The sequence below is a fragment of the Pseudorasbora parva genome, chromosome 3 (assembly GCF_024679245.1).
Source record: "Pseudorasbora parva isolate DD20220531a chromosome 3, ASM2467924v1, whole genome shotgun sequence".
NCBI classification, from domain to species: Eukaryota; Metazoa; Chordata; class Actinopteri; order Cypriniformes; family Gobionidae; genus Pseudorasbora; species Pseudorasbora parva.
In genome coordinates, this window is record NC_090174.1 from 13,737,936 (window position 1) to 13,749,639 (window position 11,704).

The 11,704-nt window shown below is 37.5% G+C and overlaps 1 protein-coding gene across 2 annotated transcripts; it reads left to right on the forward strand.

Annotated features, from left to right (window-relative positions):
• The first annotated feature begins 919 nt into the window (after window positions 1–919).
• tbx2a (T-box transcription factor 2a) lies at window positions 920–8,081 on the forward strand. Of its 2 annotated transcripts, none has more exons than XM_067439971.1 (7): window positions 920–1,674; window positions 2,337–2,604; window positions 3,287–3,433; window positions 4,005–4,081; window positions 4,160–4,338; window positions 5,709–6,313; window positions 6,815–8,081. In XM_067439971.1, exons 1-7 carry the CDS (start codon window positions 1,316–1,318, stop codon window positions 7,250–7,252), a joined length of 2,073 nt encoding a protein of 690 aa, XP_067296072.1. In that variant the 5' UTR covers window positions 920–1,315; the 3' UTR covers window positions 7,253–8,081. The 2 variants fall into 2 exon arrangements, with proteins under 2 accessions (XP_067296072.1, XP_067296073.1); XM_067439972.1 differs by having other exon boundaries at window positions 4,172–4,338.
• The last annotated feature ends 3,623 nt before the right edge of the window (window positions 8,082–11,704 follow it).

An 11,704-nucleotide genomic window follows, 5' to 3' on the forward strand; every position in this document is an offset into this window, starting at 1 on the left:
CTTATGGAGCTTTAAAGCTCAGATTGTTACTCTGCTGTACCCTGTCGGCCGATTTAAGGTGAACTAATATTCAACAGTTCTGTGAAAATGAGAATAGAGATCATATGATTCTCGCATTATTGGCAACATAAAAACGCAATTCTCTGATCATGCCTCGATTTTGTTGCACCCATAGCCTATTGCGAAAAAAAAGTCCTATAGCCTATATATATGCGGATTGTTTTGCCACACTATGTGTGATAGTAGTACCTCGTTATTCCTTCCAATAGGCAATCCGTAAATCGTACACATTTTCTCGCTGTAAGCTTCCTTCCTTTTCGCCTTCAAATGCACTCTGTTTTTAGGGAGCATCCTATCTGTACAACCAACGTCGTTCTGAATATCGCTTGAAGAAATAAAATATCCTGTAATATTTTCCATCTGGTCGATTTAACTGCACAAACTCTGTGAAAGTCGTTTACAAGCGTTTGTTGTTGTTTTAATACAATTAGTAGCTTTTTTAATTTTTGTTGTTGTTATTTAAAGCCGTTAAAATAGCTAAATTGTATTAAACATTAAAATAATTTTGGTATGTTAGTTACACATAACCTCCAAATGTAACGTCCAATAGATTTCTTAAAGTTCGACAATGGAGTATAAATATATCAAGCATGCACACGGTCCTAAAAGTGATGAAACGCAAGCTGGGGAAAGCGCTCTGTTACCCGGCTGCCTACAGCCAGATGACCGTTCCTCTGTTAGGTTATGCGGGGGTGGGGTTTCCAGATCCTTACTCTGTCATTGGTTAATATTTTATTCTGTTGACATGTTTTCTTACTGCAAATGCTTCCGACACCTTCTAGCCAACCCCCCCTTCACGATCTTGGCCGGAGCTGTCAAAACCACGCCTATGGAGCTCTACAATTGGTCCAGAATGCGTAAAATCCGCAATCAAGACTGTTTGGTTCATTAGTGCGGGGATCCAGTGAGAAGGGACATGTAAGACAGTGTGGTCAGGGAAGAACCTTCCAAATCTACATCAGTGCTCACGACTTTCGCATCCTTATTGTGGCTGCTTTAGTTTCTCTAGTGGCTTGGAAAGAAGAAAAGCTGTAAATCTACACCGAAGTGTCAATGTTGCTCTTTTGAAGGATATTATCATTGTGTTGCAACTGGACATCCTCGACGGTAGTGGCATTTCCTACCAGTCCGCTTCAACTACTGCGAAACAGCCAGTCTTCAGCTGTAAGAGGGCGACAGTCAGACGGACTTACGCGAGTTAAGGGCGCAGTTATTTTAGAATATTACACTTTCATCTGGCTTTTTGGATGCACCGATGAGAGATCCAGTTTTCACAGCGAACGCTATGGCTTATCACCCTTTTCACGCGCACAGGCCGGCCGACTTTCCCATGTCAGCTTTCCTTGCCGCGGCTCAACCCTCGTTCTTTCCAGCGCTCACTTTACCACCGGGTCTCAGTAAACCACTGGCGGATCACGCGCTCTCCGGGGCGGCTGAGGCTGGCTTACACGCGGCGCTTGGACATCACCACCAGGCGGCTCATCTCCGCTCCTTTAAGAGTCTCGAGCCAGAGGAGGAGGTTGAAGACGACCCTAAAGTTACATTAGAAGCTAAAGAGCTTTGGGATCAATTCCACAAAATTGGAACCGAAATGGTTATCACTAAATCAGGAAGGTGAGGCTTTTTTATTTTCCCGTGTATACTTGATCATAACGATGTTTATATATTTCACTTTGGGAAATGTTTGGTATATGTAGATAATATATTTAAGTTAGAAATAAAATAAAGCTCGATATAAATTCGGCTATGTTTTGGGGGAATCGACGGCACCAAAAATTCACAAAATGCCCAATATATTTATTATTAGAATAACATTCACATTCGTTCTGTTATTAAGGCTATAGAAGGTCATCTGTTAGCTGAAGTTAAAGTATCTGAACAATGTAGCCTACGAGGCGAACTACTTTTTTAGGAAGAAAAAAAACATCAGAAATAATTGGCTGTTTATTTTCCGTCTTTTTTTGTATCAGTAGGCCTACCTGAAATGTAGTATAAACACAAGAAGGATAAAGGGGTAACAGTCACACTTTGGGGTAACACTTTGACTATAAAAAGAACGCTTGTAAATTATTAGAAAATGTTTGCGTGGATATCGATTGTTTTAATAGCCTGTTAGCCTCTGCCAAGCGACCTAGATATGAAGAGTATTTATTTGTGTTTAAAACGGAAATCCAGCTGAACTACACATTGTATTCATTTTCATAATGTCTTTAAAATGTTTCACATTTTGATGGTGAAATTCGGCCCAGATATGATTATGCCTGTTCCGTCCACAGGAGAATGTTTCCTCCATTTAAAGTGCGCGTGAACGGCCTGGACAAAAAAGCCAAGTATATACTTTTGATGGATATTGTGGCGGCAGACGACTGTCGGTACAAATTTCACAACTCTCGATGGATGGTCGCAGGAAAGGCCGACCCGGAGATGCCCAAACGAATGTACATTCACCCGGATAGCCCGGCCACGGGTGAACAGTGGATGGCAAAGCCTGTTGCTTTCCACAAACTCAAACTGACCAACAACATTTCGGATAAACATGGATTTGTAAGTTACATTTTTTCCCCCTCTGAAACTGCATGTCTGTATGCAAATATAAATACAGATTTATTGTTGAAACAATATTTTTCTTAGGATGTCTCGGGTATGGTTTATTTCCTTATTTCCATTCATAGTACAACAGGAAAGGGGATACTATAGTGTGTAAAGTTATCTAAGTGATCAAGAAGCAAAGATGATTACGAGATTAAGCTAAGCACAAAGTTTGGACATTTAAGGTGCGTTGGATTCCAAACGGGTTTTCAGTGTCTTGTCGCCTAAACGAAGCATGAAAGAGCAGTTGCCTCAACATTAAATGCCATGGGGCAAATTAAGTCTCACGGTCGACGGTGTGAACCAAAGATTTACTTTTCACTCCGGGCTAAATGACACTATTCCTATCCACTAAAACAGAATTTAAATAGCAATTTAGAATATTGTTTTGTTATAGCTTTCGATACATTTATAAATTATCCAAACTAGCCTACTAAAGGCCTCAAGGCTCACACCAAATCCCCTACCATTATTATTCAGAAAATTCTGCTCGCATAAAACCCGCCTATACTATCAATAAAAATGTCAGAAACATTTTAATATGAAAAATCTAAGCGTTGTGCGAATACTCCTCTTTTAACAGCTTTTCGATAACACTGTTTATTATTGACCGGATAACTTTTTTTCTATTTTTCAGACCATTTTAAATTCAATGCACAAATACCAACCCAGGTTTCATATCGTTAGAGCCAACGACATTCTGAAGCTCCCTTACAGCACCTTCAGGACATATGTCTTTCCTGAGACTGATTTTATAGCTGTCACTGCATATCAGAACGACAAGGTAAGTTACTAAGCTCTTAACGCACTGTTGAATCGGCCATCTTTTTTATTTCAATGTTTGTTTGTTTGTAATTAGGCTATCCGTTGTCATAGTATTAGTAGCCTAGTATTATTAGTGCTGAAAGATATTTTTTTTTTCTGTCATGGTTATGAATAGAGTTGATTATAATTGGGATGACAGCACTGAGTCTGGAGGCCCTGAATGGTAAAGTTTACGGGCCAGTTACAATCAATACGGGAATCGAATATAGTCGCTTGTATGAAAAACTTGAGCAATACGATGTCAAAAATCAGATGTGACCCCGTAAAAACGAAAGCCTGTGAAACTAGGCTACATCATGTGAAGTCACAATGAATTCGGTTGAACAAACGAAAGTAGCTCTGAGTTCATTTAACAATTCAATTATAACCTTGACTTAATAGGTTTTTATAGCCAAATGTTTCATAATTTATTTCAGTAGATCATTCTCCTTTTTAAAACCACGAATTATAGTTCCAGTATAATTTAGTGCAATTAATTTGAAATACGGAAAGCATGCCAAAATACAATGCGTATTTCTTTTTTTTTTTAGATCACACAGCTGAAAATCGATAATAATCCATTCGCAAAAGGATTCAGAGACACTGGGAATGGAAGAAGAGAAAAAAGGTATCATTTCTAAACTGTTGTTTAAGCATCGGATATGTAAAATAGCACTATTTAGGCATGACATTAATTTAATTTCAGTTTAATTTTCAGAAAACAGTTAGCCCTTCCGTCAATGCGCGTGTATGATGATCAGTGCAAAGTGGATCGAGATGGAGGAGATTCGGACGCTTCATCCTGCGAGCAAACTACTGGCAGGGATTCAGTTCACTCACCGATTGGATCAGCAACAAGTCCACTTAAATTCAGCAGATCCAGAGGTAAAACACATGCATTGCGATGTCATTTGGACTTCTCTTAATTTAGGCTAAAGTTTCAGTGTTTATTTGTTTTTCCATTACATTATTTAAAAAAAATGTCATTTGCAAACATACATTATATTAATATATTTAATGCGTAGCCTATGTAGAATCCGACGTGTATGATTTTTCTTTATTTGTGGAGAGTTGGTAAACTTTTGCGTGCTGTGAACGAGCAACTTTTTTAAAGCGATACTGATAGAGAATGAATTGATGAATATTTTTACAGTGTCAATATGTTTACAGTCAGTTGTTTAGTTACTGTCCGTTATGTTCTTCTGTAGGCTATCTGTTTTATTGCTCGAAAATCCACTGCTTTTAGAAGAATTTATACATGTTTATTACTATCCACATGGCATACCTCAACAATTAAAGAAGTTGCACGTTATAATTACATTATATAAAATGAATAAATAATTTATAATAACTTAAAATAACTTAAATAATAAAAGCTGCTTTTTAACTACTTGTGAAATAATTACTGCCTGGTTGACACAGTAAAGGAATGCTGTAATTGCATGTGAAATTATACACTATAAATATGCACAACCATTGTTCTATAATTTGTGATTACCCAAACTGTTATTTTAATATTCAATTTGACCAATTACAAGCTAAAATCATTTTTAAAGTGCAAATAAGAAGGGACTGCCTATACAATTATTTAAATACATTTGATCTTTATGAATGTTTATAGCCTTTATCAACATTTTACAATGTTGTGGTATTTAATAGCAAATTAAGAAATACATATCACTTAAGGATATGCTTCCTGACTTTATTTTGATTATTTTGTCTTTTAATTTAGCTTAAACTAAGTTATGCCTAATTAACATATGCAATGATGACTGTATTATGAAGTTTGCTGAAGGATAGTTATCATTTTGGTAGAATGTATTTGTAGAATAAAATAAAAATGTGTACATTTTGTCAATTTACATGTTCTGAAAATTCTGAAAATAGGATCAGTAATTAGTCCTTAAGGCACGCCATTACAAACTAAGTGCAGATATAAAGAATGTCTTGTGCACATGCTTTGGGTCTGCCAATGTGTCATCTGAATTTCATCACGATTAATTAGGAGCTCATAACATTTTTTTTCCCCTTCAAACTATCCAAATTTCAAACGTTTCATGAAGTCACGCTCATTGTGCCATGCATGGATGAAAACAGAGGAAGTAGTTATCATGGAAAACATTTCATCCCATCTTTGTGTAATCACAGGGAGGAATTAAACATATGAAATTGTTTTTAAGGAGTTGAAATTTATTTGCTTTGGTTTTGTCAAATGAAAATAAATCTGATGTGCTTAAAATATTTGTATTTTCCAGATGACAAAAACTGCAATGAAAGCGACAACGAACTTGACCAACACGATGATGGAATGATCAGAGTCAATAGTCCGGATCAGAGACCGCAATCACCGTTCAGCCCACGTTGCGAGGACAGAGTCAAGGACAGATCTAACCTAGAAAAGAAAGGGGACTACTTGGATTCAAGGAAAGAGAATGATTCTGTCTTCAGCATCAGAAACTTGGAGAAGGACAAACTGGAGAGCAGGAATTTGAAAGAATCAGATACCTCCAAAAAGGATGCAGACTCTGTGGGCATTAGCGCAGTCAAAGATGGCTTTTCCCCTCTGATGGTTCAAACAGAGAGCCCATCGCATTTCAGCGCAGGTCACTTGCAAAGTCTAGCCCTCTCTGGTTTACACAATCAACATTTCTTTAACCCACTGAGTACAGGACAACCACTCTTATTTCACCCCGGGCAGTTTGCTATGACTCCTGGAGCTTTCTCAACCATGGGCATGGGACATTTGTTAGCTTCAATGTCTGGAGCAAGTGGACTAGAGAATGGCAGCCTCTCTTCTCAGAGTACCAGTTCACCCAACCCTTTCCCATTCCACCTATCACAACATATGCTTGCATCTCAGGTATGATATTATGATTCTATAGCTAATATAAAGCATTTCAAACCTATTTTCTAAATATTTGCCAAAAGACAGACAATAACCTAAGAGTTATTGTTCTTTATCTGTTGTAAATCTGTATAATCTGCCATAATTTTACATTGTAAACTGTTTCATCAGTTCTGTTAAACGATATGTAGACTATAACTATGACTATTTGGTATCAAGGCAACTTGTTGTTGTTTATGCTTAAAAGCAGCATTTTCTTTATTATCAAGCAGTACACGAATGCAGATCTTTGCTAACCGTGTTCAGCCAACACATGTTAATTTCGTTAGTGTTTCGCGCAATTGCAACACCATTGGGTACAATGTAACGATTGAGGCCTATTTACATTGTAGCCAATGGTGTTGCAATTGCGTTAGTTGTAATGTATCATATTTCTTAACTGAAGCTGACTTTATAGCAGATTTTATTTATTTTGGTCTGACAATTAATTAAAATATCTTGTTGTTTTACATTTAGGGTATCTCCATGCAACCATTCGGGGGACTGCTACCCTACCCGTACACGTACATGGCGGCTGCAGCTGCAGCGGCCTCTGCTCTCCCCGCCGGCAGCGCTGCGTCCACCCTCAGCCGGAACCCCTTTCTAAACAGCACGCGGCCAAGGTTGCGATTCAACCCTTATCAGTTCCCCGTGTCTATTCCTCAAAGCACCGGTCTGCTCACCACCGGAATACCAAGCACTCTAAACGCGGAGTCAGAGTCATCGAAATCTGGCAGCAGGGAGAGCAGTCCCATATCTGAGCACCACAGCCATAAAACCGGAAGCAGGCAGAACACTGGATCTCCCAAATCTTCAGGGAAGGATTCCATTAACGAACTGCAGAATATACAAAGATTAGTCAGCGGACTGGAGAAACACAGAGACGTGTCACCCCGTAGCGACTCACCAAAGTGACCCTATAACAAAAAACACTGACTCTTTTCTTGTTACATATGCTTCAATGAAAAAAAGAAAAAGAACAAAAAACGTCAGTTTGTCGGTTGAAGTTATGGCTTAGATAATGGAACATCCCCGATACTATAGGCTATCACAGCCCCATACCTGGATTTCGACGAGAACTGTAGCAAATACGCCCCCCCTTTCGGATCTACAAAGCATGCTGATTTCGTTCGTCCTTGATTTGTAGAAAAGAAAAAAGAAAAAGAAGAAGGAAAAAAAAACATTTTGTGCATTTTGAGAAAGGACTGTAAACGCAACCATCTCTGACAACATCTGATGCTCAACGTTTAAGTTGCCTATGTCTGGGACCTGTTTGTCTAATTATTTATAATAATAAAAGTAATACATGTAAATAAGGATAATGGACTGGAGGAGACAGATTTTAATTTATTCAAAACTGTACATTGGTGTGTAAATATTAGGTCTCGATTTGTTACATTTATATATATTTTCCCATTTACAAATATATTAGCGCTTGATAGCGGGAAACCGAATGTTATGTTTGTGATATCCTGCCAGATAAGTAAAGGAAAAGCCACTGTAAATCTGACCCTCTGGTGAGACAAAATTCATCAGCTAAATTCCACAAAAGGTGTTTAAATGTAATGATGGTCCATAGGCAGGGACAACTCAGGTTTCTTTCTAATCTTGTATTGAGAAGGTCATTGTGTAGTTTCTCTTATGAGAGCTATCTGTTTAAACATCTCGGTGCTGGATTTTCGGGTAAATGAGCGATTTTTTTTCTTGCATTCTCTCAGTTAAATAAAACGAAAGTGTTCATTTAGTCTTTTGTACTTTATTCATGTGACTAGGACTGTGTATTTATGTAAATATGATTATGCGTAAATAGCTCTGCGTTTTATTTCTTGTAGGCTATTGATCAGATCATTCATGCATACTGATCATGGTTATTGCCATTAGCCTATATTTTAGATGAGATGCGTCAATCTTGCAGCTTTTGCCTTGTGTGATCCTCCTGGGATTCAAACATTTGCAACTCTGTTTGTTAGTAAAGATCAACATAATTTAATTGAATCTAACAATGTCGTCGTGCTTAAATAAAATAGGCTACATGAATATAGGTAAACTGATTAAACTGCCTGTGCGTCATTCTGCAGTTATGTGATGTAGCTGCGCCATCTGTTGATCGCCGGGATGTATCTAGTTTGTTGACAATGTTGTGACAAATAATCCCAGAAAGCACACGTATGTCTTCGTCAGGAAAGTGCTGTGTGCAAACATATGCTTAACGTTTTTTAAAAGTCGGTTTTACATTATAGATAGTAGCCTAGGCTAAACATCTTAAAGACATTTTTAGCCAATTTAACATTTGACATGAAACGTCTCAAGAGTTGCAGATGAGCAAACACTCTAAAAATACTTAAGCTATTCCACAGACGAAAACACATAGGCTAGGCCTACATTAAGTAGGCTACGGCTTTAGTAGATATACGTGCTCAGTGATAGTTTATCTCGTCTAATAAGCTAATTACTTCTGATCTGTTACAGTATAAAAAAAGATAGTGGCAATATCTTCAAAACATTTTCATCTGTGTTCACAATAAGTCGTTCACCAACATTTGTGTTTTATTGTAGCGTACCGACGTGCTCTGTGTTGTTACAATGTGTCGTTTGTTCTGTGCGGGACTTTTCTTAGGTTTCGGTCGTTAATACACTTATCTTGTCTTCACCTGTTATATCTTTATACTGTAGCTACCATTATGCCCGGGTGGGGGGAAGATATAGGGAGTCGAGAAAAGTGTCACCGTCCTGGTGGAAGGGTTAATCGCCGCGGCAGGGACGCCTCACAGCCTCAGCAGCAGACAGTCCTTTGTTCACAATCCGGCGCCTGTCGCCTGCCTGCCGGCCACACAGCCTCTGCACACCCGCGCACAATGGCTGACGGGATCTCCTGAGTCCTGGCTGGTAATTAGAGAGCCCCCTCGCCTCTTTTCTTCTCTTTCTAAAACCATAATCACAAAACTCGTTTTATTGAGAGGCTATTGTTGAATTCTGTTACGTCCAATTAACAGAGCCAAATTCTCGACCTTGCACTCTCATGGAGAAAAAAATGTTTGTCTAAAACAATTAGTCAATGACTGATCACTTGGCTCCAATAGCCGCCTCGGAAAGAGTCCCAAACAACTGAAGAATGAGTGCACGTCTATCCCCTGAGCCCTTCAAACGGCGGATTCTAGTGCAGAACAGTTAGGCTAGTCACCACATAACTAAAGTTAACCATGGCCAAATGCTAGTAAATAACCAACAGTGTGTATAGCCTATTTACAGGGTTAAATTATTATTATTATTATTGTTGTTTGTTTGTGTTTGTTTGTTTGTTTGTTTGTTTGTTTGTGTGTGTGTGTGTGTGTGTGTGTGTGTGTGTGTGTGTGTGTGTGTGTGTGTGTGTGTGTGTGTGTGTGTGTGTGTGTGTGTGTGTATTAAATACCTATTTCTAGTCCTAGCCTATACAAGTTTTTTTTTTTGTTGTTGTTGTTGTTGTTGTTGTTGTTGTTGTTGTTGTTGTTGTTGTTGTAGGTTTTTTTAACGTCCGAAATGGTATTGGCTGGTGATTTGAAAAAGCATGAGTTGACTGCCATAACTACTGCTTAACCCTTCACAGAACAAATATATATCACAAAAAAACTAAACCTAATAGATTGTTTTTGTTTAAAACGTTTCGCTGCGCTAAGACAACGGGGAACACCCTACAAAGTAATGTCAGAAATGAATTCATTTGAAATGATACATCATTTGGTGACCATAAATTCCGAATGCAGTTGTTTTCTTGGTGAGGGCTTCTGCTGCGTTCCAGCAGAGAGATACAAATTAAAGCAGCGTTGCTATAGCCAACAAGGGGAAAGTCCGTTTGTCGCAATAGAATGTATAGTTTGAAGAAGCCTAACAATCGATTTTTGCCCGAATCTTTGATGACTACATAATTGTGCTTGATACACTTGTATCACTCAGATTGGATGCAAGACCTGTCATTCTTTTACTGAGTTTTTGTTATTGCCCATTTAAAGTTCACATCGCCCTCTGCTGGTTAATAATGCAATGTATGACCCGTCATTTCTCTGAGAGGTGTGTATTGAATTTATAATCTGATTTTAAACAGAAGTTGATTTAATGTTTTGCCTCGACATGAGGGTATACCGCTGAATAATTAAAGAACAATTACATTTTTGACCCTTCATTGATGTTTTAATGATTTCGAACTGCTGGTAAAGTCAAACTGATTTACTGTCATGCTATGAAACCAAACTGTGTTTAGCTCATAGCAAGACTGACACATTAGACAAGGAATTAATCAATTGCAATATGACATTATCTTAGTTCAAGTTTTTAAAACCTAAATTGTTTATGGCGCCTTGTCAGCTATCTTAAAGACAACTCAACAATTTCAGTCTTCTGATTCAGGATGTCAGCCTGCGGGCCTGCTGGCCTGCTTCAAAACATTGTGTTTGGTTGAGGTTACAGTGTTCAGTCGAGTCACTGAATGTAACCTTAACCCTGTTTTACCCCCATGTCTGTTTATTAGGCCTACAACAGCGTTTTTGGTGTATAACTCTTAACGAGTGGTGAAATATTTTACTAAATCAAGGTATTCACTATGTTTGAAACATAGGTTATGCGTTGTTTTGGTGTTGTCTTGTTTAAGACTAAAATTATATCAGACATTGAGCGACTGCACCAATGCAAAACAACTTGGATGAAACAAGGAAACATGTCAGTCTCACCTAAGATCAAGTTTTAAATTTTAAGATGTTTAATGCATTGACAATGAGATTGCACTCGTCTTCTGACAGCTATTAAAAAAAAAACTGAATTTTTTAGAGGAACTGGATCTTCAGGGGACTTAAAGATTCATAACTTTAAAAATTATAGCAGAGTAAAAAAAAATAATTCACAGATTTAAACATTTGCATTTAACTATTTACTAATGATAAGATCTGCAGTGCTTATTAATTTAAAATGCATTTCATACAAGATAATGACTAACACACTCTAATAAACTTCTTTGATGTATGTGTATATTTATTTAGATTTAAAAAAAAAAAAAAAAAATATATATATATATATATATATATATATATATATATATATATATTAACTCAACTTTTTTTTTTTAAAGTTATACAAAATTCAGCAATTTTTTAAATTTTAGCGAACACCTTTTCGAATGGAACTAATGTTTGCTATGGATCCTTTGTGGCATTTTCTACCCCAGAATTCATTGCACTCCAGTGACGACAGGATTTTTTTTTTTTTTTTTTTTTTTTTCACAGAAATGGCTGAATTGCACTTATAAACACAAGTATTTCAGCTTAATTATCTAATAATAATTATATCATGCACTCTCGCCCATCTGTTCGCCCATGATTTATTTCACTGGTCTGAAAATGA